The sequence below is a fragment of the Lissotriton helveticus genome, chromosome 4_1 (assembly GCF_964261635.1).
Source record: "Lissotriton helveticus chromosome 4_1, aLisHel1.1, whole genome shotgun sequence".
Taxonomy (NCBI): domain Eukaryota; kingdom Metazoa; phylum Chordata; class Amphibia; order Caudata; family Salamandridae; genus Lissotriton; species Lissotriton helveticus.
In genome coordinates this window covers 964,147,463-964,173,113 of record NC_136063.1, presented here as the reverse complement: position 1 = coordinate 964,173,113, position 25,651 = coordinate 964,147,463, and the positions used below count along the sequence as shown (strand labels likewise).

Genomic DNA, 25,651 nt, shown 5'->3' with positions numbered 1-25,651 from the left:
AACACTGCTGTTATTACTGAGAACCATAGATTCCCAGCCTGACGACGGGGAATATGCAAATCTATGAAATATACAATTTTGGAAAATCTTTAAAACTCAGAGCTATCTACTGAGCCGTGGTTCACAGAGATTTACATTTTGCATCGTAACAAATAGAGAAAATCAAGTGACTAAAAATTGGTATATAGGAAAGATATGAAATTTTGAAATCGAGCCATAAATTTAATTTTAGGGACAGCAGTTGTTTATACCAATCCAAATTTCAGATTGCCTCAATGCCAAGTGAGCTCAGTGCATTTTTTCTAAAGTTATTTTCTGAAGACACTCGCAGTTGGAACCCAATCTAGAAACATGTAACACATAATAACCAATATCCTCCTGTACAGCAGTCCAACACTTCTGCTGATAACTGATACTGATAAAAATTGTACCATATTTGTTGGTTGGCTTATCTCAGAGACAGGAAAGACCCAAAATGCCACCATTTGCTATGAGGTAATGATGTTGGAATAAAAATAGCATTTCGTGGTGGTGGATGCCTGCCACATTTGGCCACAACAACAGCCGATAACCAAGGAAACATTTTTGAATACTTAAGTCCTGGGAAGTCCAGGGTGCTTAGGCTTGCATGGATCCCACTACTTTGTGTTGTCTAGGACGACTTGCAGATGTGAAATGTTGGGTACAAATACAGAACTGCCTCACATTTCTCTGAAGAAAAATGTAGGGATGAATTTCTTCACTTCTTTCAATAGAAACAGTACTCACTTGTGTGGGTGGGCCTGCCATGTGAGACCTGGGTAAGCTGTAATTGGCCAAAGCTGGACAACAACCAGGCAAACCTATCAACCTTTAAGACTTCTGAAATTGATCACTCAGAGTCCAGGGAGATATTGCTTGTCCAGATCCTTCTACTTGTTCTCATCCAGATTGTACGGTAAACGTCAAACTTTGTTTAAAAAATACAGAATTCCCCAACGTTAATTTGATGGAAAGATTCAGAATGTGCAGGCTTTCCACCCAAAGTTCCTACTCTTCTCCCAATAAAAAAGGTTATGTTTAGGTGGGCCTATTGTAGAGACCAGAAAAAAGCCCCAAAACGTGACCACTGAAAGACATCCAAAGTCTCTTCAGAAAAGGCCTTTCTTCGGAATGTGTGTGCCTGTCGGGTTCGGGACAGGAGTCAGGTAGCATCCAAGGAAACATACCAACCTCATACCTTGCTGAAAATTAGACACTTTGAGGGATTCTCAGATGGTGTGAACTGTGTGGATTCCATTACTTTTTCTTAACTAGAATGCCCAACTTGATACCAAATACACATAATTTCGTCACATTTCCATGCAGATAACAGCAAAAGTCCTACCACTAAGTATTTCCCAAACTTTTCCTGATACAAGCAGGTGTGGGTTGACATATCACTGAGTGCTGTTCCTAATATGATAATCAAACTTAATTGACACTCTGTACTGATGACCTTTGTGTGAGATGGGCAATCAAAGACAAAAGTTATAAACGAATGGTTTAATATCAGTTTTAATAAATATATCACTACATTATATTCTTTTGTATAATCAAACTTAATTGACACTCTGTACTGACGACCTTTGTGTGAGATGGGCAATCAAAGACAAAAGTTATAAACGAATGGTTTAATATCAGTTTTAATAAATATATCACTACATTATATTATTTTGTATCCAGCAGGTCCCATTACATCTCTAGTCCTTTTGACACTGGCTTCTCACACCCCGAAGAAGGTGGTACCCGAATTTAGGGGTGGTTCACCGAAACGCACGTCGGCGCTTTAAAAGAGATCCCCTTCCTTTTTGCATCATTCAAATGCTACATCTTTGAAAATATAACAAAATATGTACAATCATGTATAAAATTGAGCATCTGTACACTGAGTTTTGAAAATTGATTACATATTGTGCAGGGCCTTTATGTACATTTAGTTTCTCTTTGATATAAGTGCGACGTATGTATTTGTGATGCTGTGTGATATTGAGTGTGTGCTGCGAATGATTGATTGTTAATGGGACCTTTCTTTGGGTTCGATTATTGTTATATAAAAAAAAGTTTGTCATTTTTTAATGTATTCTATAAACTGCTAGCCTATGTTCTATAGGAACTGTCTTTTTATCTAAAGAAAAATATGAAAAATAAAATCAAATAATGTACAGACTCTTTATGATGTGCTAGAAGTTCTGTTCTTTGGTCCAGTTAGAGTGTCAATATTTGAATATATGATACGTTGTACATATTTAAACATATAGTTAGATAAAGACTTTTTCTGTGTGACATATCACTGAGGACAGGGATGGAACAAAAACCATGGAAAGGTCTTCAAAGGCCCTTTCCAAAAGTCCTTTTAGGAGGTGGTAGGTGCTGTATTTGGGGAAACCTACCAAACCAAAGAATTTCTGAAAACTAAAGGCACAAGGATTCTGAAAACTAAAGGCACAAGGTACTCTTGCTTCTGTGGATGGCAACAATGTTTTCTTACCCAGTTTGCCCTGCGAACATCAAACCAGGTCTTTAAAACCAAAGAAAGATTTTTCTTTCAATTGGTGTGGGACATTATAGTAATCTCACATGCCAAATGAAGGGAAATTGTTTTGTGGGGTTTTTAACATGTAGTTTTATGTTTGCACGGCAAACTAGATAAAAAAACATGATTGGCATCCACACGAGCAGTACCCTGTGCACCCTTCTTTGGGGTCTCATCTGTGCCCCGAGCACCAAACACACAATGAAAGTAGCAATTTACCCAAAAAACTAAGAAAAAAAAAAGAATTAAACTCACTAAAGTTTGCAGAGTTCATTCCCACTTCTGTCAAAAGATTGAACCATGAGTATGACTCAATGGGGTATTTTTGGTAAACAGTACAGCAAAACTCAGAGGGCTTCCAGTGAATCGACAGACTGATTTCACTTACTGAATAACAGGGCAGCACGGCACAATATTGAAAATCTTGCAAAGGCAATTTGATCCCAACACAGGCAAATTACTTTTATTATGAACAAATTACATTTAGGTATTATATTTATGGGAGAAGTGAGGTTATCATGTCAAAAACAAACGTTTAAGGAATGGTTCAGTTTTACCAGGCTGAAAAGCACTTAAGACTACTAGTCATTCTGCAATACTCATGCACTGTAAATTACATCACATATACAGGGGGACAAGGAAGCGACAAAAGCAGCTGCTGTGGACTTCTACAATGAACCATGAGTTCAGATAGTAAACACAAGCTATGCAACAGTAAGCTCTGTGGTCAACGTCATTAAGTATTTTATAGGTTTGGACGAACAGTAAATTACAAATGCGCATCACTCATAAATAGGACTGACTTGGTGTTCATTCGCTGCTATTCAAGTAAGTTCGTGCTCTCAAGTACAGGAACATACAGAAGTTTGATTTAAGTGCAAGTAATGGTGATTGTGAAGTCTGCTGAAATGTGAGCAAAACCATATTGGAAAAGAAAGTTTGATTACGCACTTTAATTCTATAATTTATTAAATTCAAAAAAATCAAACTTGGGTGAAAAATCACCAGGCTCTAATAGCAATTAATGTAAATTGTATCAAATTTTTATTTACAAAAAATAAGTTGCAATATTACAACACATACAATTTAGCCTTGGCTGGAAATGTAAATATAATATAATAAAAGCTTATATCTTAATATTTTTGTGAAGACATTTACAAAATATTCTCTCTCCAGTGATATGGGAGTTTTACATATTTCTGGTTCTAATCATACGTAAGCTGAGCACACCTACTTATTACAGAGCTCTTAAATCAAATATCAATGTTTTCCTCTATTTGACATTTTACTTTAACATAACACATTGCAATACTTAGAAAATTGTAACCACCCACAATCCATACCTGTGCCTCGCTTAAGATTGCTGCTGCCAGGGTCAGAGTTAATTAAACATGTGATCTGATAATCATAACTACTGCCACAGCCATATCGCACCACCCCAACAAGACTGCTTCACTTGATGGCAAAGGGAACTGTCTTACCCAAAACTGAGGCATTTTAGTAGGTTATACTTAGGAGCTTGTTGTAAAACCTTAGAAAATATGTGGTGAGGATAATGGATCAGTATATTTTAGGATAAAGTGCCCTAATAGTTACCTCTATTAAGATATCAAAGTACAGAAACCTAGACTGAACTGAGAAAAAGGTGAAAGGGTATGGCACTTCAGTGAGGCCTACGAATTACAATGTCAGCTCTTCCCATCCAAACATTCTCTGCAGTGAATTACAATTCAATAGAAAGCACAGATAGGCTTTATATAAATGCTGACAAGATGACAGACTAAAATTAATCTTAATAGGGAACACTGCTCATTACTATGGAAAGGGATTGAACGCTGTGGAACAAGCCATTATTAAGGATTTGTGCAGACTTTAGAGGAATGGTAGAACGCATGAGGCACAGCACAGTTTTCAACTCGGCCGTTAGTAGTGTATGATTTTTAAACTGGAAAGTTTGAGGAAATGGACAATAATCGTCCAAAATTGAAGTATCAAGTTTTGACATTCCACAACACACAGGTGTGCAAAAAGATGGTCACTGCGAGGAATGCATTCACAGATACTGTGGCACTTAACCAAAAAGAAAAAGTTAAGATCGCTGATTTTTTTATGCACAGGGCTTTACTACTACTGCATCAAAATTAAAACATTTGTCATGAGGCTTTATTGTAATGGAAAGCAATATGGGCATTATGTTATCTTGTATACCCAAACGTGATCAATCTACGCATTGCTAACTTAGGTTAAATGACAGAACAAGTGTGGTTATCTCCTTTCTGGTAGTGATCTTCTCATTAATACTACAAGTAAAACATCCAGTATCATTCAAGAATATATTTGTTGCATAATCAAACACTGACAGTCCCATGGCAATCCAGCTCGACAGAGCTCTTGAGGACCAAAGAGCCAAGTATCACAGCACCCGATCACCACTGTCCCACAGCACTCATGAAGTACCACTGATAAAGAGAAGAACACATGAGCGAACTCAAATTGCTTGAGTTTAGACAAACGACGAGGCCCATCCCCATGATACGAGATGACACAGCAGAAGATTAGCCAATACATCTGCATGGAGGGAAAGATGCGTTCAGTGTTGGATGATGCCACATACAGTCTCTCTGATCACCAGCTTATCAAGGGGAGAACAATTAGAACCAAGAAAACAATTTTCGGTGCAAGATGTGCTGACAATGTCAAATGTAGTATTTTCACACGGAAGAAAGAAGGTAATTCGATGCAATTTATCAATTTAATCCACCAACAGGCATTGCAATAACCAGAACCATTTATGTATTTAACTTGGGTTCCACACAGGCTAAGATGGGGACCTCAGAATCGCACTTGTGACCTGAAATACATTTGTTTTGTGGAGTTGTTGGTCATTCCGGTCTTCAGCATCCAGCGTGATTTCATCTTCTGGACGTATTGCATGTCACGGCCACGCATCAGCGAAGCACCTAAAGGCATGGAGAAGGGCAAAACATGAAAATGGGCCATGTGTCAAAAGTAGGATACTTTAGATTTCAAATAGTCAATTAACTTTTCTTTTGGCAAATACTTTCCATGGCTTCCAGAGAGCCTACAGGGAACGATCATTGCTAATATTTTCATTAGCAAGCATTTTCCAGGCTTACCAACTGCCACTCGGTAATGGAACATGCTGCTTTCAACATAAAGCACTTCTGAATTGTACATTTACTCTAGTTCTTAAGTTTGCCCTTGTCTGACCATCTTAATCAGTTTGATAAACTCAGCAACATTTCCTAATCGTATACCTTTTGGGGAGTGAAGGTGTTCAGGTGTTGTTTAAACATGCCCAAGAAGACAATGCATTCATACTGTATATATAGATGCATATATGAGGCTGATGCACAGACTACTTCCTTAAATGAAATTAAAGAGCCAAGTACTATTTTCTATATTGCAGTGGAGAAACGTTTGACAGATTTCGATTAAAGATAACATACACATTTCAGTTTGCTTAGGTGAAACCTTCTTGCCTGTCTCTTTCTCTCCCTCTCTTCCCCACCCAACCAACCACCTTCTGGCTGAACACAATCCCATATATTTCACTAACAGTGGGATAGAAAGATCGGGATCATACACTCCTTTATAGTTCTGGTAAGACATTCAAAATCCTAACTCGACACTTACAAGTAGACAGAAAGTTTGAAGGTTTTTTTAAAAACAAAATTGTACTCCTACTGTGGGCAAATGTTTCAAATCCAAGAAAAACACACCTGTCCCATCCGTCCAGCCTAAGGCTTTGTACTGCTGCAGCACTCTGCCCACAGCTCTCTGATTTTTTGAGACCACCAAAGCTCTGCTGACACCAAAATGTTGCTTGTAGTACCTCAAGAGGGACCGATGGCCTATTCTTGCACCTGTGAAAAGTGAACCAAATTTCTAATTAGTCCAGATAAGATTAAAAAAAAAAAAACACTATTAACATAAACAACACCAGAATTCCAAAATTGCACACTGCCACCCACTCATTTGTGCTTGCTTCCATATTACCCGACTGCAACCTTTTATTCTGGGGAGTTTTTATGCTGACATCTGCTCATACAGTATTCCTTGAAGAATTAAATCTTGCCTTTTTAGATGGGGTAAGAGACACCCTTTTCCATCTTGCAAGAGCTTACACAATCTCACCTGAGATGGGCCTAAGTTTATTACCCCACCGATCTATTGGTTGCTGTGTCCCTCACATGTTGATCAACTAATCAATCAATCAATCAATTTTCTTTTATTCGATCTATTTAAAATACACATCATAAAAAGTACAAATACAAAGTATAACAATAATAAAAATGGTAAGCCCAATTCATTTAATAAAAGACCCCTTGCGTGGCTCCAAAACGTTACCCATCTGTACAATAAAATTACCTAAATAATTAATAGAAATTCATGGGGTACATGTCAAAGATGACATAAAACAGGCCGTGCATCACTAAAATCTTTAAAACTTAAAAAAAACCCATATATTATGGGCTACATGGTGACAATATATAATAATCGTAGAAGTACAGCTTATTTATATTCTAATACCCTCAAAGAGGGCTCGTGTCCCATAAGCTTCCTTGTCTTTCGCAAGCCCATAAGAATGTGGCAATCGAAAAACATACAAAGGGGTCAGAAAGGGTCTTAGTATAAAGCTATTCGACATTGCCTAAAATTATGGCACCTTTAAATCGGAAATATATAATTATTTTGTTCTTTCTTATACAGCTCACAAAACAAAAATGTATGCAAGTCAGTCTGCTGTGATTGGTTATTGCGTGGGCACGGTGTCAATTCAGAGTGCTTAAATCTTCTTTAAGGAAACCCCAACATCAGGGGGATTAGGTTCAGTCGGAGCCATAGTAAAATGTATCTATGCTGTAATAATCTAATACTCTCTAGAGAGGAGTACCCCACCTCTATGATGGACAGAGTCAACTGATATAGAAGAATTGTTTGTTTTGCACGGTTTATTTCCTGTCGGTGATAGGTGGCCCTAGATATAAAGGTATCCTTTAATTTCTGTTTCCTAATCTTCGAACATGCACTTGGGTCAATGAATAATTCCACTAACTCAAGGGAGGTCAGGGTTGACTTTACATATTGTAGCCACCTGATGTTGTGTTTGTTAAATTTCAAGCAATTTTTTTATCATAATTTGTGTTAAATGTACAGTGTCCCTACACCAAATGGAATCCCATAATAAAATCGGTGGTAGTCTAATGCTGTCTGACATATAAGATAATTTGAATATGTTTATGTTTAAGTGATTTATAAAGCGCATGGCTGTCCAAGGGCTTCCCAGTGCTAGTTTATTCCTGAAACTCTGTTCATCTTTGGCCAATCTCAGTTCCGTGGTCATTGAGTTCCAGAGCTTTGGGACCAGGTGTGAAAAGGAACTCCCACCCCATCTTCTTCTCTTTATCCTTGGTATGTTCATAAGAAAGTTAGCTGAAGACCTGAGGGACCTATTGGGGACATAAGGGGAGACGAGGGCTGGACCTCTGCCAAGCATGGCTTTGTGGGCTAGGCAGAGGGCTTTGAACCTAACCCCAGATTGAATAGGTAGCCAATGCAGATTTTTCAGAGAGGATCTTACTGACTCCTGTCTGGGGATCTTCAGGAGCATCCTGTCTGCAGCATTTTAGACAACCTGTAGCCTACTGACCACATACTTGTGGGACCCCAGGTACAGGGAGTTGCTGTAGTCAAGTCTCGAGACCACTAGGGCCTGGTCCACTGTCTTCTGAGCCTGTTCTGGGATAGGGTCAATGATCTTACATATCATCCATAGTTTACAAAAACAGGTTGCTGGCTTGTGTTTCCATGGAAAGGTTCTGGTCTAACCACATCCCCAGGTTTTTTTATGGATGGCTTCAGAGTGGGGGATGGACCCCAGCACTTTGGCCAACTGATCTAGGTCCATGGTCCGCTGCCCAGGAACATTAGGTCCGTTTTGTCGCCATTCAGTTTTAGGCTGCGGTTAGCCATCCAGTTTGCTATTTTTTTCCATGCATGGTACCAGCTGCAGATGATTCGAATTCATCTCCTCTGACACTGAGGCCACTGAGTGTCAGCAGCGTAAAACAAGTGCAGACAGGGAACAAAGCACACTCCGCTCTGTGAGGTCTTCTGGTAAACAAAAATGTGGAGACCTCAATAGAGAATACATTGTTTAACAGACACCCAAATGAGATGGCTATTTTATGAATTATGGCTATACATTCCTAAGACATATCTGCATGAAATGAAGAGTACAAAAATAAGGGAATAGGTTATGAACAACTCGCTTTTGAGCGTGCATAGCAGTTGTGAGTAACCCAAAGAGACAAACTGAAGGAAGAACAATAAACTGAGAGAACATCCTGGAGAGAGGGCTCCCTAATCTAGGGAAGCATTCCAAAAACCTACACCATCAACCCTTGATTATAAAGAAAGGCACCTAGTTCAAAAAGCTACTTTTTAAAATTTACAAGCTCCAGTCTACACAAGGCAATGGGACTAAAGACAAAATATTTTAAACCAAATCCAGTCATAAATATCCGGATTAACACGAATCCATAAAATAATAAAAACAAACTACTGGATAAAAACACAATATGTTTTTTGTAAAACCTTATAACAAATTAGCATCTTGTTATAGTCAGGTTAAAAATGTGTTCCTTTTCAATCTTATATTCGTAAAATGCATATTTGTATAAAGCAATCAAACATGCAAGATCGCAAAGGAAGTCAAATAAATAAGAAAAATATATATATATATATAAAAATCGACAATGTTGAAAACCAGCATCCTCTCTAGATCACGATGATAAGAGAAACCCATTAGTAGTCATAAGTGCATTTTGATATGCTGCATTTAGTGCAAGGGATATTCGATGTACATAAGTGCAAGAGTTATGTAAATGACAAGGTATAAGTCAAAAAGGTGTTGGAATGGTCAACATTAGCATCAATGTTCTTTGTCACAAGTTAATCTTTCTAAATGTGAAATATATTACCTTCTCCTGATTGATGAGGAGACGGTCTAACATGTAGCAACATTTTCCAGATAAAAAGTTAAAACCATCTTGGTAGTAAATACATTTCATGGGGGAAAACAGTGGCCACAGAGGTGTTTATTAAACATCTTTGTAGAAATCGCAGATCATCATCAAATGCAAAGTAGATTGGATAGTTTTCCCATCACATGGGCATATATGTGATCTTTCATCCCATGCCCCCATTTTAGGGAAGGCGACCAAATGATGAATAATGCCTAACTGTAGTCCAGGGAGGTAGAATCTGTCCTCTGTGTTAGTCTTGATGATCGGATACCTTTGGATGCTTTGTTCCGTGTGTCCCGAGTAGTATCTGCATATGCCAGATTTATGCCAAAATGTACAAAACGATTTTGCATTTCTTAACGAACAGAAAAGCTAATTCGGGCTGTTACTAAATGCGAAAAAGGCTTTCAGTATGTACAAAAGGCATATACACTGTAGCAAAATGTGATTTCTACCCAGGAGAAATCGCATTTTCGAAATCACTAAATTGGAATTCGCAAATAGGGATTTCCTGGTTGCAATTTCCAAAACTGCATTTATACAGCATTTCCTTATTGCGAAATGGGCATTCAGGAAATGCTATTACCATCTATTTCAAACTGGTGGTAACCTGGCGCAAACATCAAAACGGCACCCAAAATACCCCTGAGGGGCTTTAAGTGGGCATTGCTATTCATTTTCACACGGCCGCTTGATTAGTGTGTGTGTACTTCTTACTTTTGTGCAGTTTTTAAAACAAAATGTAACACCTGAGTTCCATCTAGTTGTAGTGCCTTGCATGAGTACCTTGCGGGGACCAGGTGCATTTACCTGAAGCCTGTGTAGGAAATTGGAGCAATGGCAGAGTTTTGGGACTGCAACGCAGAAGAGATATATCATGTCTGATACCTTCAGAGAGGTAGCAAATTCTTAATTAGCTATTCAAAAAGGTTTGCTTTCCAGAAGATAAAACATTTGTTAATATCCATTATCTCATAGTTTCTCTAACACACTATCACTTATGTCTAACTTTTCTGATATCTGTATAACGGTACTGCTCCCCACTCTGGAAGGGCTCTATAGTTTCCTGGTGCGGCAGTGCAATTTGTGATATCTTAGGCCACCAAGGCTGCGTGTTCAAAAACGACCTCGGCCATTGTGCATTTGTACCAGATCACATAATCATTGCTGCCTTCCACTGTGACAGCAGTTACAAGCGTGACCTCTGTGCCTTTACTTGCATGTTCTTGGAGGCTTAGTGCTCTCACATATGAGGTTTTCTTTCTTACCTACATCTGATTTCAGGGATGTTGGCAGGGAGAAACCACTGTGATTAGGACAGTCTTGTGTGATAGCAGCCTTGAGTATCACACCTTAATGGAAGCCTTTCTCTGAGGACATCACAGTCTTCCTCTTTTGATCGCTGCCAATGGCTGGCAACCAAATTATGCCGTATTAGTTGGGGTAATTAATAAAATGATGATATAACCATTCCATGTCCCACCAGTCTAAGGATACAATGTGACACTTTTGAGAACATATTCAACACAATTTGTATTCCATTCCATTCCAAGTTTGGATGAGGCCTAGTGGGATAAATAAAGCACACAGAAGCTTCCAGGATTCTGTTTGCAGCATTGTGATTTCCTATTAGGAAATCACAATTTACCAATTTCCTAAATAGGGATTTCCTAATAGTGATTGCAACTTCGTAGGAATCGCAATGAGGAAGTCGCAACTTTTGTAATTCCAATTTGCTATTTTTGAAAATAGTGATTTCCTCGGATTCGCTATTTAGGAATCACAAGTCTGAAATTTCGTACATATGGGTCTTTGATTTTCCAGGGATGTCTTGTTCAGCTTCTCTTTTCCCTATGAGGATCATTTTCAGTTCCTTTTTACTACATTGCAGGATACTGGTGGGGTCCTCTGCACTAATGTTTTCATCTTTCTCTTTGAACAAGTTTTTCACATGCCCTAGCCAGGTAATTTTACCATGATGCTCAAGTGATAGGCAATCTTCTATAATTTCTTTAGTGAACTTGGTAACCGTTTTGCTTCATATTCTGTGTCAGATAACAATCGGAATTCTTTGAATTGCATGTTCTTAAGTAGGGTACATCTAATTCTTTATGGATAATATAAGTCGATATTGAACGTGGCACCTCCAGGAGTCTGTGCAAGAAAAGATTCTCCTGCATCTGTATTAGCGTACTATTTGTCGGGCCCCACAATGCAGCCCCATATGTGACTAATGATAGGCATTTACTTTTATATAGTAGCAACATTTCTCCTACAGATTTGCTCCCTATTTTATTTTTAGCAAATCTAAACAGGGCTTCACATGTCCTTATGAATTTCATTTCACAATTCTCAACTAGGAACCTCACTGTCCACCAGGGGGAAAATGGATGCCCAAGTAAGTGGAATTTCGTATTTCTGCGAATGCTGTTCCCCCAACGTGATGAGTTTTCTTTCTTGACTTTCCTTTCCCACATACCATTATGAAAAGCTTCATATCTATCTCCTCCAAATATGCACTAAAGTTGCCTCTTAAGCGTTGTAAGCGTTAGTGGCTCTAGACAGCAACACCGCATCATCTGCTTATAGAAGGGTATGTGTCACTTACCAACTCTCTGGGCATCTGCGTTCACCTGTTGCAATAATCGGTCTACCCCATTTATATATAATGAGAACAAGAAAGGAGCAAGGGCAAAGCCTTGTCTAATGCCTCTTGTGACTCAACATCTTGAAGTGCACTCCCTTTTAGTTCCATAGTGTACATGTGCTGTCAAGGAGTCGTACAACTGTGACAAATGTGAGATGATATCTTGGGGGGGGGGGGGAAGGGGAGGGGTGGGTCACCCATTTTTACCATTGTATCCCAGAGCTTGCATGATTTAAGAGATTGAAAGCGCTGCTCACATCTGCAGAACAGAGGTGGGTTGATATGGCCTTCCATAGTAATAACATATTTACTAATGAGGAGATTTAGAGTAAAGCATTGTTCCACTGTGCCAATATCCCTTCTGAACCAATACTGTGAATCTGTCAGAACCAGGTTGTTTGCTGCCCAGGTTTTCAGTCTTTCTAGAATGAATCTTCCCATAAGTTTAGCAGATGAGCCCAGAAGGGATTTTGGTTGATAACATTTAGTATGTCCCCTTTCTTGAATATCAATCAGCACAATTATACTTTCTGTCCAGGTTGGAGGGAAACACCCTTGGGCTGCTGTATAACCCACTTGAGCCGAAATTGGAGCCCACAGCGTGGTCAAATATTTAAATAGATCTACTAGGGCCCCATCCGGGCCAGGGACTGTCCCAGATGCACATTTTTCAACTGCGAGCATACTGCTTCCATACTTACTGGCTTTAGGTGTGATGATGCTAATGGATGTTTAACGCCTAAATGCATTTCTACCCTTTTGTTGTTGGGGATGAAGATCCCTCCGAAATGACTAATCTAGTCTGCTGGCAAAACAAGTGCCTCAACCGTGGATGTCAATTTATCCCTCAGGAATGGCTGGTTATTGGTTTTCTAGAACAGTACAGGGTGTCCAGTTACGGCTGCTTGTTCTCTGTTAGCCCAGGGTCACTCTTGTAGTTCTTTTTTCCTCCTGTCCACCATTTGCTTATAGATAAGCCTTAGCGTTTTGACCTCCTCCCTATTTTCGGTATTATCTAGAGTGCTTTCATGAGGTTTTGGTTAGTCCAGGTACAAGGGTGGTCAAACCACCCAATATTCGGTTTGTTGGTACCTTTATGTACATTCTTAATCTAGCAGCTATTGCGGCAATTATTTTGCCAAATACAACCAATATCTTGTCAGGTTTACATCCTATTCTGTACAGATAAGAAATTCATCAAGGTTGTCTTTTACAATCCGATCCATAAAATCAGATTCATTTGTCCCTGTTCACTTCGGACTTATACCATTATTACGCGATGGTTCAATGTGTGCTGCTAATTGAGGCCCTTCCATTGGGTCTGTTTTGAGATTTAGGGTAATTATTGAGGGGAAATAGTCACTGAATGTACTAGGGTTGACCCTGAACGAGTTAAATAGCCCTAAACTATTTTCAGAGAGTAAAATATGATCCATAATAGAGGATCTATCGTTTTCTTGGAAAGTTTCTAAAGGGGTAGTTCATTATCAGTAGTTTATTCCAGCAGTTCTCATTTTTATTTTGATATCAACTCATGTATAGTCTCGCCATATGGGAAATGTAGCTGACTACTACCTGTTCCATCCGTATACCCAAAAATCTCACTAGGTGAGAGCTGACATTTACTTAGATTAAAGTCTCCTGCCCAGATGTAAATACAGTTTGCCTCATAAGCATTCATAAAACTCTCCAGCTCATTCTCAAGGTCCGCTATAACCCTACTCCTCGTATTATTATATATGTTATTATAGAAATGAATGAGCATAATATCCGGTTTCTCATTGGTCCGTAGGTGAAGAAACTGAAAGCAGAAAGATTTGGTGTAAGATTTCCTTAAGGTTAGTTGTGCTGTAGTTGAAATTAACACAGCTAAACCTCCTTTAGCCCACACGCAATTCGAGGGTAATGCTGGGGAAGTGATTGAGGTAAAACCATTGATGTTGAAACTTCCCATGTTTCCTGTAGGCACACCAGCTGAGAGATATTTATAGTACTCAACCATCCTTTATTCTCCATTTTACTTTTTGATTCTGGCAACATTCCATGATCTAATAACTAGAGCATTACCTAGGAATTTTTTTACTAACATTGTATCCCCCCTAATCCCCCCTAACCCGCCCTTTCCTGTTGTTCTATCAGGTCGTCCAGCACTCTATGGTCAGCCTCTGACTCATTGAGGGCCAGCTGTCAATCTAGCTCGCTGCAACTATCGAGCAAGGCAAATTTATTGTGGTTAGTCGTGTGCAGACCCCATCTGGGCATCTGTTTCCAGCTTTTACATAATTGGAGCTGGGGCAAGGGCCCTTGGTGTAGATCTATTACTGGGGGTTTGTAAAATAAGCTGTCCAGAGACTGTGGTCTACAACATAGGTTAGGGATAAGAGGTTTTACCACAACCAGGTGGCGAAAACTAACAACAATACAATCACTATGGCTGGTTTTTCAAGAGTTCCCAACCCAGTCACCCATTACTATTTCATTATATAGGAAACTGATATTACAATTATGGTCCGACATCTAGTGTACAACTTTATTTTTCAGATCACACCAGTTTTCTGCTGTATACAAGTCTAATTTAGGAACATCCTTCAGAATAAATACATAGTGGGTTACATCCGGTAACAAATGTGAAGTGTCTCGGATACAGTCACAAAAGTTCCCTTGTTTGCCTCACCCGGTTGTCTTGCAAATGCAGTTTCCTATGAAGTAAATGAGATAGTCGGGTGAGCCTCCAGGGAATCCCTGATTGGGTGAGTGTTTTGCGTCTTGCTGGATAGCAGTGCGATCATTGATCCCCTTGAAAGTGAGTTCTCCGTTTCCACAGCAACAATGACTACAGTAGCCTTGCGATCATTTTGCGATTTATCACCATTCTGAATTGTATCTGGTGTGTTTTTTTACAGCTAACTCAAGTGTTGATTTCTCTAATTTCAAGTCATAGCTTTCTTTCTAAGTTCTCCAATTTCAACATGGACGCTTGATCATCATCGCAATGTTATTTGTTAGGGTACACTCTTGTTCTTTATGTAGTCCATTTGCGATGCTGCCTTTCCCACTTATAGCTGGAGCCCTGGTAATCTTCGTGAAATTGAAACTAGTTGCTCCTGCCGACTGCCTACTCTTTTTTGCCAGTGGGGATTTTGGCTCATGGTTAGGGGCCAGTTCTGTAATTTCCAGTCGCATGTTTGCGACATAGGGTAACTCTTCAGTGTTCAATGTACTTGTTTCACAGAGGCAACAACTGATACATTTGGGGGCCCTGCAATTGATGAATATATCTCCCCAATAGCTTCCACAATTGCACTACACAGAACATAATTAGCTGTGTTCTTGGTTGAAGCCAGCCTTTCTTACACATAGATAATTTCACTGTTTATTAGGCACAATATACCAGTTAGACAGTTATGGCATTTGTGGCTGTAGCCCTTTTAGAGCTTTTACCGGCAGGACCTTGGACTCGTTTCCACTTACCCATGGTTTAGGTATTTCTGTAGGTCTAAAACCAAGCACTTTTGGATTAGGTGATAAAATAGTACAAAAGGAAAGTCCTTACTGGATTTGTATCTGACCAAGGATTCCTCGAGCCAAAAGGGTGGGCCAGGTACGGCCTTGTTCGGGTGCAGACAGGCCCGCCCTTAGCCAGGGCAGGTCCTGTGGGAGTATAACTGCGCTAGTAAGCGCTGCTGCAAGATGCGGAAGCGAGCGGGAAACAGACGGCACATCCTGGTGCTTGTCAAGAAGGGGATGGAATCGCCTGTGGCAGTCCGTAGAGTTAGGCTGACGGTAGGTGTCCCGCACCGCAAGAGTACAACTGTGCTATTAAATGCGGAGACAGAATGTGGCTGCGGACGGGAAACAGACGTCGGCACCTCCTGGCGTTTTGCAAGATGGGGAATGGAGCCCCCTGTGGCAGCCCGTACAGCCAGGCTGGTGGTAGTTGCCCCAAATTATTAAACCACTGTGCCATTTAATTTTTTTTTTTTTTTTTTAGCTCAGGTGGTGGTAAACGGTCGCATATCAGCGGATTTCCCATTGGGGAGAGGGACGAGACAGGGCTGCCCCTGTCTCTGTTGCTCTTTGTACTGGTGCTAGAACCCCTGGCGGCATGGATCCGGCAAGATCTGGTCATCCAGGGTCTGCGGTGGGCGATGGGGTGGGAGGATCGTATCTCGCTCTATGCAGATAATATACTCCACTATCTGGCTCCCCCCGCATGACGCATAAATAGCCTGCTGGATATTTGCGCTGCATATGGCCGTGCCTAAAGATACACAATAAATTGGGCAAAATCACTTGTGTATGTGCTACGCGGACCCACGCATAAACTCCCACGACACTGCACTATACAAATTGCTAGTGAAGGGTTTAAATATCTTGGTGAATACATCACACATATCCGTGCACGCTTTATTGCAGAAAATCTCACAAGGCCACTGACGCAGCTCCAAAACAAGGTCAAATACTGGCGCTCTCTGCCCATAACGCTGCTAAGAAGAGCAGCTCTTTTTAAAATGATAGCGCTTCCTCGTTTTATATATGCCCTTCAAAATACACCATTCTCAGTAACGCCCGCATATTTCACAGCGATTAATGCAGAAGTGACCAAATTATTATGGGATTGTAAAACGAGTCGGATAGCAATACATAAACTCATGCAAGGGTGGTACGATGGGGGAATAGCCCTGCATAATGTTAAACGATACTACTGGGCGGTGCAACTCATGGTCATAAACCAGTGGCTTCACGTGCCACAAGAGCAGCCTGCATTCCGCATGGACAGACATCTACTTTAAAAAGAAGGAATTATGGAGACACTCTACAATAAAAAACGACTACCAACACTTACAGGCCCAACCGAACATACAATCAAAATCTGGTTTGAGGCACAGCGCGCGCTGGGATGGGAGGGTGTAATAACACAGGCTATGCCTATCTGGGACACCCGGTGACTAGGCAAATTGAGTAACTCTAAGGGATTCCGGCAATGAGACCTAATAGGCATTACAAAAGTATGGGATATCTGGAAAAAAGGAAAAGTCATCCCATTTGAAAAATTGCAGGACACCTCCGGATTTCATTACAAGACCGGAGGCTGACATTATGCATTATCCTTTAATGGATTTCATTAAAGACACGGAGGCTCACATTATGCATACAACTTTTAATGCGTCTCTAAGCAGCCGCAAACATCATAATAGAAAGGTTCCATTCATACATAAAACATACATAAAAAATAAACTCCAAGAGCCATCAGAAGACTGCCTCTTTTAAATGCGGCTCTGAGCAGATAAGTAACGTTTTACTTCTTGCCTTTCACATTGTTTGTTTATTGTTATTATACTTTAATTGAAGGAAATTTCAAGGGTTTGGTTTAATATTCCCTCCCTCCTCCTTCCCTTTTCTTTCCATACTGATTTCCAATTTACGGAAATCCCCCTTTTCCCTCCTTTTCATTGGACGGATTTTGTGTATAGCTGCTATGTTAATGATTGATTACTGTTTATGTAATTTATGTCCTTTTGTCCTAATGGTTTATTCTCTTTCACCCACGTAAGTATATTAGCCTGCTTATCTCTATTTTTATATACCGATTATTAGGATTTCTTTTGGGAACTCACGTTTTTATTGGGAAAATCACCATAGTCAATAAATCGCCACCTTCGGTATGTTATTTCACCGTTTTAGCACTCGCGTGCCTATTTATCGTACAGTTTCGTTACAAAACCAAGGCGAAGGCGCAAGCTCGAGCTTAACCTTGAAACGTAGAGGAAAGGACCTCGGGAGGAACAACGTCGCGTAAGCGCGTTGCTAAGGTTCTTTCATTATAACAATGCATCGCGTCATGTGGTTGCCAAGCATCAGCTGAGCGCGCGAGAGACTACGAGTTCGTTACTCGACCTCCGTGATCAGCTGTACATCCTCTCATACACTGACCTATTTATTCAACCGAAATTCGCTTATTTGTTACATAAATTTAGTCATTTTAGCATTTTTACCAATTTAACTCAAAATCGTTTAATTTGAAGTTATTTTTTAGTACAAGTCCTTAATATTTACTATACAGGGGAACCATTTACTTTATCAAGGCTCCTGGCTCTCATATTTAAACATATAAATAAATAAATTAAAGGGGAAACATGTCTGATTCTGACTCTGAGGGTGCCTCTGCCCCTACCCCTGGTGTTGAATGTAATAAAGCGCAATCACATCCGCGCAATCCTTTGAGCACAGTATTATCTTCAAAGAGGACCATCTCCCCTAATGAAGATGAATTTATTGATGGTCATTATCAAGATGCTTACGAATCAAAGGGTAAAAAAACAAAAAAGGTTACAAATTTACAAGACTTACCCCCTATAAGCACTGTGGGAGGTCCTCGCACCTCACTATATCTGGGAGGTCCTCGCACCTCAAACCAAATGGTGTCCTTCGCGGCACAACATATCATGGTGTCCACCGCGGCACAACTTATTATGGTGTCCCTCGCGGCACAAGATATTCTGGTGTCCTTAGCGGCACACAAAATCTAAGTGCTAATGACCCTATGCTCAATAATGATTATGGAGATGATAACTCCGATAGCACACCTAACGAATACGTGCTAGATTTGAATGATGATTATGATGAGGATCTCTTTAACCCTCCAGAGTCTTCTTCTTCTTCTGTTCCTAAAGATACCATTGTTGACCCTCTTGGGGAGGAAATGTTTTCACCCCTTAATCTTAGGAGCTCTGAATGGTGGCCTCACGATCACATGGCTAAGTTCATTAATAAATGGTTAAGATTTCCCCTCGAGCGCAATACTCGTAATATCCTGCGGGCTGAGTGTGCAAGACCTTCTATTGACGATAAGGTGTGCCAAACCCCTAATTTGGACCCTGAATTAATAAAATTTCTTTTTAAACTTGGACGAGACCCTCGCAAAGGGATGGAGAGGTCTCTTAAAGGTTGCCAGGACCGTGTCCTAGATGTCCTAGGCCCTTTAGCAAGAATTATAGATGCATCAGAGGAGAGCCACCTTAATGGAACCCCACTTAACACTGATTTAATAAGAGGCCTTAGTCAAAGGGCCTTAATCCTCCTCGGAAATGCCAATTCCGGCTTGAATGCTGAGAGACGAAGAGTTGTCCTAACTAGGATTAATCCAAAGCTTTCGGATTTGGCCGATAAAGAGACATCTCAAAATCCGAAAGGTCTTCTCTTTGGTGAAGAACTCATCAAAAATCTGGGAAAATATGTGTCCATGTTTACAGCCTTAGATAAGGTACAGCAGAATATGTGTAAGGTTTTTAACAACAACCTTTTTGGTCGGGCCGGAACAAGGGGCCGCTCTTTCGGCCAATATAATCAAAGGCCCTCATCAAGATCAAGAGGCTTTGGAAGAGGCTTCCAACAGACCAACTATTCGCAATTCTTTCCGCAAAGAGGACGTAGCATGCGCTCAAGAGGTTACAGATCTTGCGGACAATCCTCCAGTGACACCACATTAAGTGAGTACTTCTTCCCTCCTGTCCCTCCTTCTTTCCCCTCAGAGGTGGGAGGGAGACTCAGATTCTTTTTCCAGAACTGGGGAAAAATCACTCAAGATTCTTGGGTTTTGAACACCGTCAGAGGTTTCAAAATAGACTTCACAGACACCCCAAAACAGTTTCTTCCCAAAAAATTTCAGATACCCCCAGAACAACAAAGTATAATAGAGGAAGAGATCTCTTCCATGCTCAAAAAAGGGGCGATCATGCAAGTCCCAATGGAGGACCTCAGATTCATAAGCACACTCTTCCTTGTAGAGAAAAAAGACAAAGGGTGGAGACCAGTTATAAACTTAAAACATCTCAACAAATATTTGGTGTACCGACACTTCAAAATGGAAAGGATTCACCTCTTAAGGGATCTTCTTCTAGAAGGAGATTGGCTAGTAAAACTAAACCTGAAAGATGCCTATTTCACCATTCCCATGGCGGAAATTCACCAACCCTTTCTACAATTTATTTGGAAAGATCGTTTATACCAGTTCAAGGCCCTTCCTTTCGGTCTTTCATCAGCCCCTTGGTGCTTTACCAAGGTGATGAGACCAATTGCCTCCTTTCTAAGAGAAAGAGGAATACGTTTGATCATTTATCTAGACGACATTCTAATTATGTCTCAAGAACTTTCTCAAATCTCCCAAGATCTGAAAACTGTTATGAACCTCCTAGAAAATTTAGGTTTCATAATCAACAAAGAAAAATCTGTCTTGGCTCCTTCAAAGTTGATGGAATTTTTGGGGTTCACTGTGGATACATCCAAGTGTCTCCTTCTTCCCTCCAAAAAAATTACGAAAATCAAAAAAGAAATACGTCGTGTTCTGAAACTCAAATAATTTCCCCTCAGGGGTCTGGCAAGACTCCTCGGTCTTCTTTCTTCCTCTATCCAGGCAATATTCCCTGGACCCTTGAACTATCGAGCTCTCCAAAGAGCGAAAGGGAGAGCTCTAAGATCCGGTCTTTGGTACGAGGACCTCATCTCGTTAGACAAGGATGCCAGTCTAGAACTGAACTGGTGGCTAGAAAATCTGGAAGCCTGGAACGGGAAAGCGAAATTCGTTTTGGAGTCAGATGCCAGCTTGCATGGCTGGGGTGCTTGCCTTCTAGACCAGAATACTGGTGGAACGTGGTCGCGGGAAGAATCATCCCAACACATAAATTATTTGGAACTCACTGTTGGTCTTTACACCTTAATGAGTTTTAAACACTCCCTACAAGGGAGATCGCTCTTTTTGAAGATGGACAATATGTCGGCGGTGACCTATATAAACCGCCTGGGTGGCACGAGATCTGTAGACCTTTCGGATCTGGCGAAAAAACTTTGGATGTTCTGCTTAGAATACAAGATTGCCTTAAAAGCGGAATATCTTCCTGGGAAAACGAACATTTCTGCAGACTGGAACTCGAGATTCCTCAGAGATCACAGCGATTGGAAACAACATTTCCATTTTCAATTTGCTCAATACGGTTTGGGGAACCTTAGAAATAGATCTTTTTGCAAGCAGATTAACCTTCCCACTGGAAAAATACTTCAGTTGGATGCCCGATCCCGCAGCTCTAGCTGTGAATGCATTTCTTCAATCATGGAAGACTCTGAGGTCCTATGCCTTTCCCCCCTTCGCGATGATCCAGAGAGTCTTACAGAAAGTCAGAGTCGATCAGTGCTGCCTTGTTCTAGTCACTCCCTTCTGGCCCTCTCAAGCATGGTTCCCAACAGCTCTGGAACTGAGTTACGATACCCCCTTCCTAATCCCGTGCCAAGATCATCTACTAATAGGCGTAGATGGCGAAATTCATCCTCTAATACAGACAGGGAATTTGAACCTTCTTGCTTGGAGAGTGTCAGGAGATCTAACGAAGTCTCAGGACTTTCGACAACGGCTTCGACTCTCCTCTCTGAGTCATGGTCTCCGGGAACCCATTACAGATATAACAACATCTGGAGAACATGGGTTCGTTGGTGCTTGGAAAGAAACTTGGATTCCCTTGAGCCACCTATTGTCGACATAGTTAATTTCCTATGTGAACAATTTGATAGAGGTCTAAGCTATAGAACCATCAATTGCTATAGATCTGCAATTTCTTCTGGCCATACTCTGGTGAATGGTAAGACGGTAGGTAAGAATGTTATTATTTGTAGAGTTATGAAGAGCATCCGTCTAAGAAGACCCCCAAAGCCGAAATATGATTCTCTATGGGATGTTAATTTCATTTTAGACCTCTTTATTTCTTGGCCTCACAACAGTTTTCTTTGTAGAAAGTTTCTCTCTTTCAAACTCGCAACTCTTCTCTGTCTCATTTCTTGTAGAAGGGTCTCCGATGTTAAAGCATTAGACATTTCTAATAGATCTTTCAACATGTTTGGCGTTAAATTTCAAATTTATCGAAGAACTAAGACTATGTCCGATTCTATCTTCTATTCCCGCTTTGACTCCTGTCCTAAACTTTGTGTTGTCGATTGTTTACATGAGTATGAACACAGAATGTCCCTTCTCGGTTTTCCAAACGTAAATCAGTTACTGGTTTCTGTTGTTAAACCTCATAAAGCTATTTCCTCTAGCTCTATTTCTAGGTGGGTTAAGTCAGTTATCGGTTTAGCTGGTATTAATTTACGTACATTTCAAGCTCATTCTATAAGAGGTGCTATGGCCAGCAAATCACTCTGGTCTGGAGGTAAATTAGATGATATTCTTAAAGCTGCTGATTGGTCAAACGCTAGCACTTTTGTTCGACATTACTGCAAACCTATAGAGCATATGTCTGATGTAGTTTTACAAAGCTACCAACATGCATAATGTAGCCTCCGTTCTTGTAATGAAATTGCGATTCTCCTATTACCATGACTAGAGAATCTGGATTTCATTAAAGACACGGAGGCTCACATTATCCCACCCATCCCTCCTTGGGATGTGAGGTGTATTTGTTTCAACTGTACTCTTTACAATTGTCTTTCATTATCACTTACCGCTTATATATTATTGGATTTTCATTGTGTTGAAATGTTTCTATCCTATCCTTTAATTTTGTTTACTCCGAATTTACACATTTTTTATGCTTTTCAGATAATCCATCTTAAATCCTGGGATGTTTGGATCCTTGTTGAACTTCGACTTGTTTGGAATTTCTCATCCTAAGCTCCTCAGAAGTTACTTGAAAATTTGGAACTTGTTGCAGTTTTATGGACTTCTCTGTATTTGGAACTTGTTGCTGTTTCATGACTTCTCTGTAATTTCCTCATTTAAAAGAGGCAGTCTTCTGATGGCTCTTGGAGTTTATTTTTTATGTATGTTCTGAATGGAACCTTTCTATTATGAGGTTTGCGGCTGCTAAGAGACGCATTAAAAGTTGTATGCATAATGTGAGCCTCCGTGTCTTTAATGAAATCCATTAAAGGATAATGCATAATGTCAGCCTCCGTGTCTTTAATGAAATCCAGATTCTCTAGTCATGTTAATAGGAGAATCGCAATTACTACATACAGAATTTATTCAATACCTGCAGGTTAAACATGCGCTCCAGAAAACCCTGCAACAGGGCACACAAGTACCAGAAGCCTCACCTCTGGAAGACAGACTCCTCACAGACCATCTGCACAAGAAAGCCATTAACCTAGTATGGTGGAAAATAGTAAACAATCAGCCAGACCCCATGATAGTCCTTAAGGAATAGTGGGAAAAGGAGCTAGGGACACTTGAAGAGGCAGATTGGCAGGAAGCACTGGCATCCCCCAGGGAGGTAGCAATCCCCTCACGGCTAAGATTGTTGCAATGCAAAAGTCCTGCACAGAACATATTACACATGTACACTTCTTCATAAATTAGGACCACTGACACACCGCTTTGCCTGAGACAGTGTGGCCTCCCTGGTACATTTCTCCACACCATCTGGGAATGCCCTCACATCATGTCATACTGGGAAGCAGTCATGACCATAATGTCACAAGTCACTGGGGTGGAAATTCTCCCGGAACCAAAACGCTGTCTTATAAACATATGGGAGCCAACAGGTCTTAATCACTCGGACCAGGAATGGGTAACCCTTGGCATGGCACTGGCAAAGTGAAACATAGCGCGTAATTGGGGAATAGGACAGACTCCTACCCAGAGAAATTGGTGCCAAGACATGGATAATGCGATGATAACTGAAAAAGCAGTATAGGTTCATAGAGGATGCCCAAAAAATAGGCTGAATATGGGGAAAATGGAACAGCTTCTGTGGAAATATATGTGAACCGCCGCCCCCCCCCCCCCCCCAGAGGACACACTATCTGATATTAGTGACTAACGGAGATTATAAGGGTGTATGTGTTGTGATGCAACCCCACCTAACTGTATATTTTATGTATAAATTGACAAGAAACACAAGAACGTATAAGAAAGATTTAAAATGCATACCTATATGGAATGATTATAAACGCTATGAACACTGACAACTACTGGTGACACTGTACCGATTGTAATTTGTTACTTGCCAGAAGGGAGCACCAGTTCCATGCTTTCATCATCATATGCCAAATTCTTCTCAACCGGTACTTCCTCTTGCATTTCCACGTCCCCTCCTTCCTTGTGATCAGGATAACTAGCCCTGTTAAGATAAACCAGTAATATCTAATCAGGTTTTTCCAACTGTAGAACATGGAAGCGTAATTTAACTCTGGCTGTAGAATAATTTTAGAATACATCATTTGGGAGACCATACAAGTTTGTACAGTGAAACAAGGAATGCCACTGATTGAACTGTTGAAGTTTAATATATGCACACATACATATATATTACATGCTGTAAAAAAGAAACTCACGTCGAAGGGAGGTTAAAGCATAAAACCTCAAAATAACCCCATGCAATTCTCCAAGGAGCTACCGACTTTCCACACCTCTGCATTCTATTTTAACGCCACAATACACTCTTAGTGATGTGAAACAAATTTTCATAAGCATGGAGGTAATGGCAATTCTGAATATGAAACACAATGAAGTACATAATGTACTAGCACGTGGCATCACAATGAGCATTCCAAAATGCCCTATAACTCCCACCAAGTGTGATACACTATTAACAACGTCAAAATCTTTGCACACAAAATACCACATTACAAAATCTATAATCTCCAGAATTTCATAGGTACTAGTTGGATATGGATGGAAGCCAAGTTCTAAATGATAAAACTTTGGAACATTCCACAGCTATTACTGCTTTGCCCTTTTTACTACAACCTGTAAATTGAAGGATTTAGCGCTGCATCTTTATTGACTTCTTATCAGCTATCAATCTGACCACCCTTTAGAAACACTAGCACAGCCAATTAGTCTTGCCTTTTGGCTTTGTTAATGCTTTTTGATGTTGTTTTGGTAAATAGTAGCTGCTGGTTTTCCTAGAGAGTAAATAAAAAAATATATTACAGAGGGGCCAGAGAAGCAATGTTGAAGCGTGGGAGAAGGAGTAAGTGCACCCCGCCAAGTGGTAGTGAGCAGAGGAGCAATGGACAAGATGTAGGGAGGTTTAATAATATTTAAAAAACCTTGAGGGTGACAGGATGGGATGGGGGATGCAACTGACAATTTGTGAGCAGCATGGACATGAAAAGGTGTTACAGCACACAGAGGAGAGGCAGAGCCAGAAGGAAAGAATATACGCTCCCATTGAGTGCTATAAGGAAAGAAAAAAGCAGTTCCATGATTTTAAGCAGTAGAAGGATACAATTTACTCTCTCAAACGTGTGGTAAATTCTCTGGCTTAGAAACTTAAAGTCAGTCAGAATTAATCAGGGGAAAGGAGTGTGCCTCTCCATCCAGTGGGGAAAAAATGTGTCTTAGCACCCTCTATGCTCATAATTTATGTTAAACAACAATAAAGAGAGAGAGAGAGGAAAGCAGGG

The 25,651-nt window shown here is 40.4% G+C and overlaps 1 protein-coding gene across 3 annotated transcripts in view; it reads right to left on the bottom strand.

The window, feature by feature from the left end:
* Positions 1-2,990: 2,990 nt before the first annotated feature.
* The window catches only part of ZNF622 (zinc finger protein 622), an 85,247-nt gene continuing 62,586 nt past the window's right edge, over positions 2,991-25,651 (bottom strand). For all 3 annotated transcript variants that reach the window (XM_078687578.1, XM_078687580.1, XM_078687581.1), the window contains exons 5-7: positions 24,248-24,360; positions 6,298-6,441; positions 2,991-5,514 (exon numbers count right to left, since the gene is read on the bottom strand). In XM_078687578.1, the coding sequence (XP_078543704.1) occupies positions 5,387-5,514; positions 6,298-6,441; positions 24,248-24,360 (385 nt within the window). In that variant the 3' untranslated portion in view covers positions 2,991-5,386. The remainder of the gene's footprint in view (positions 5,515-6,297; positions 6,442-24,247; positions 24,361-25,651) is intronic.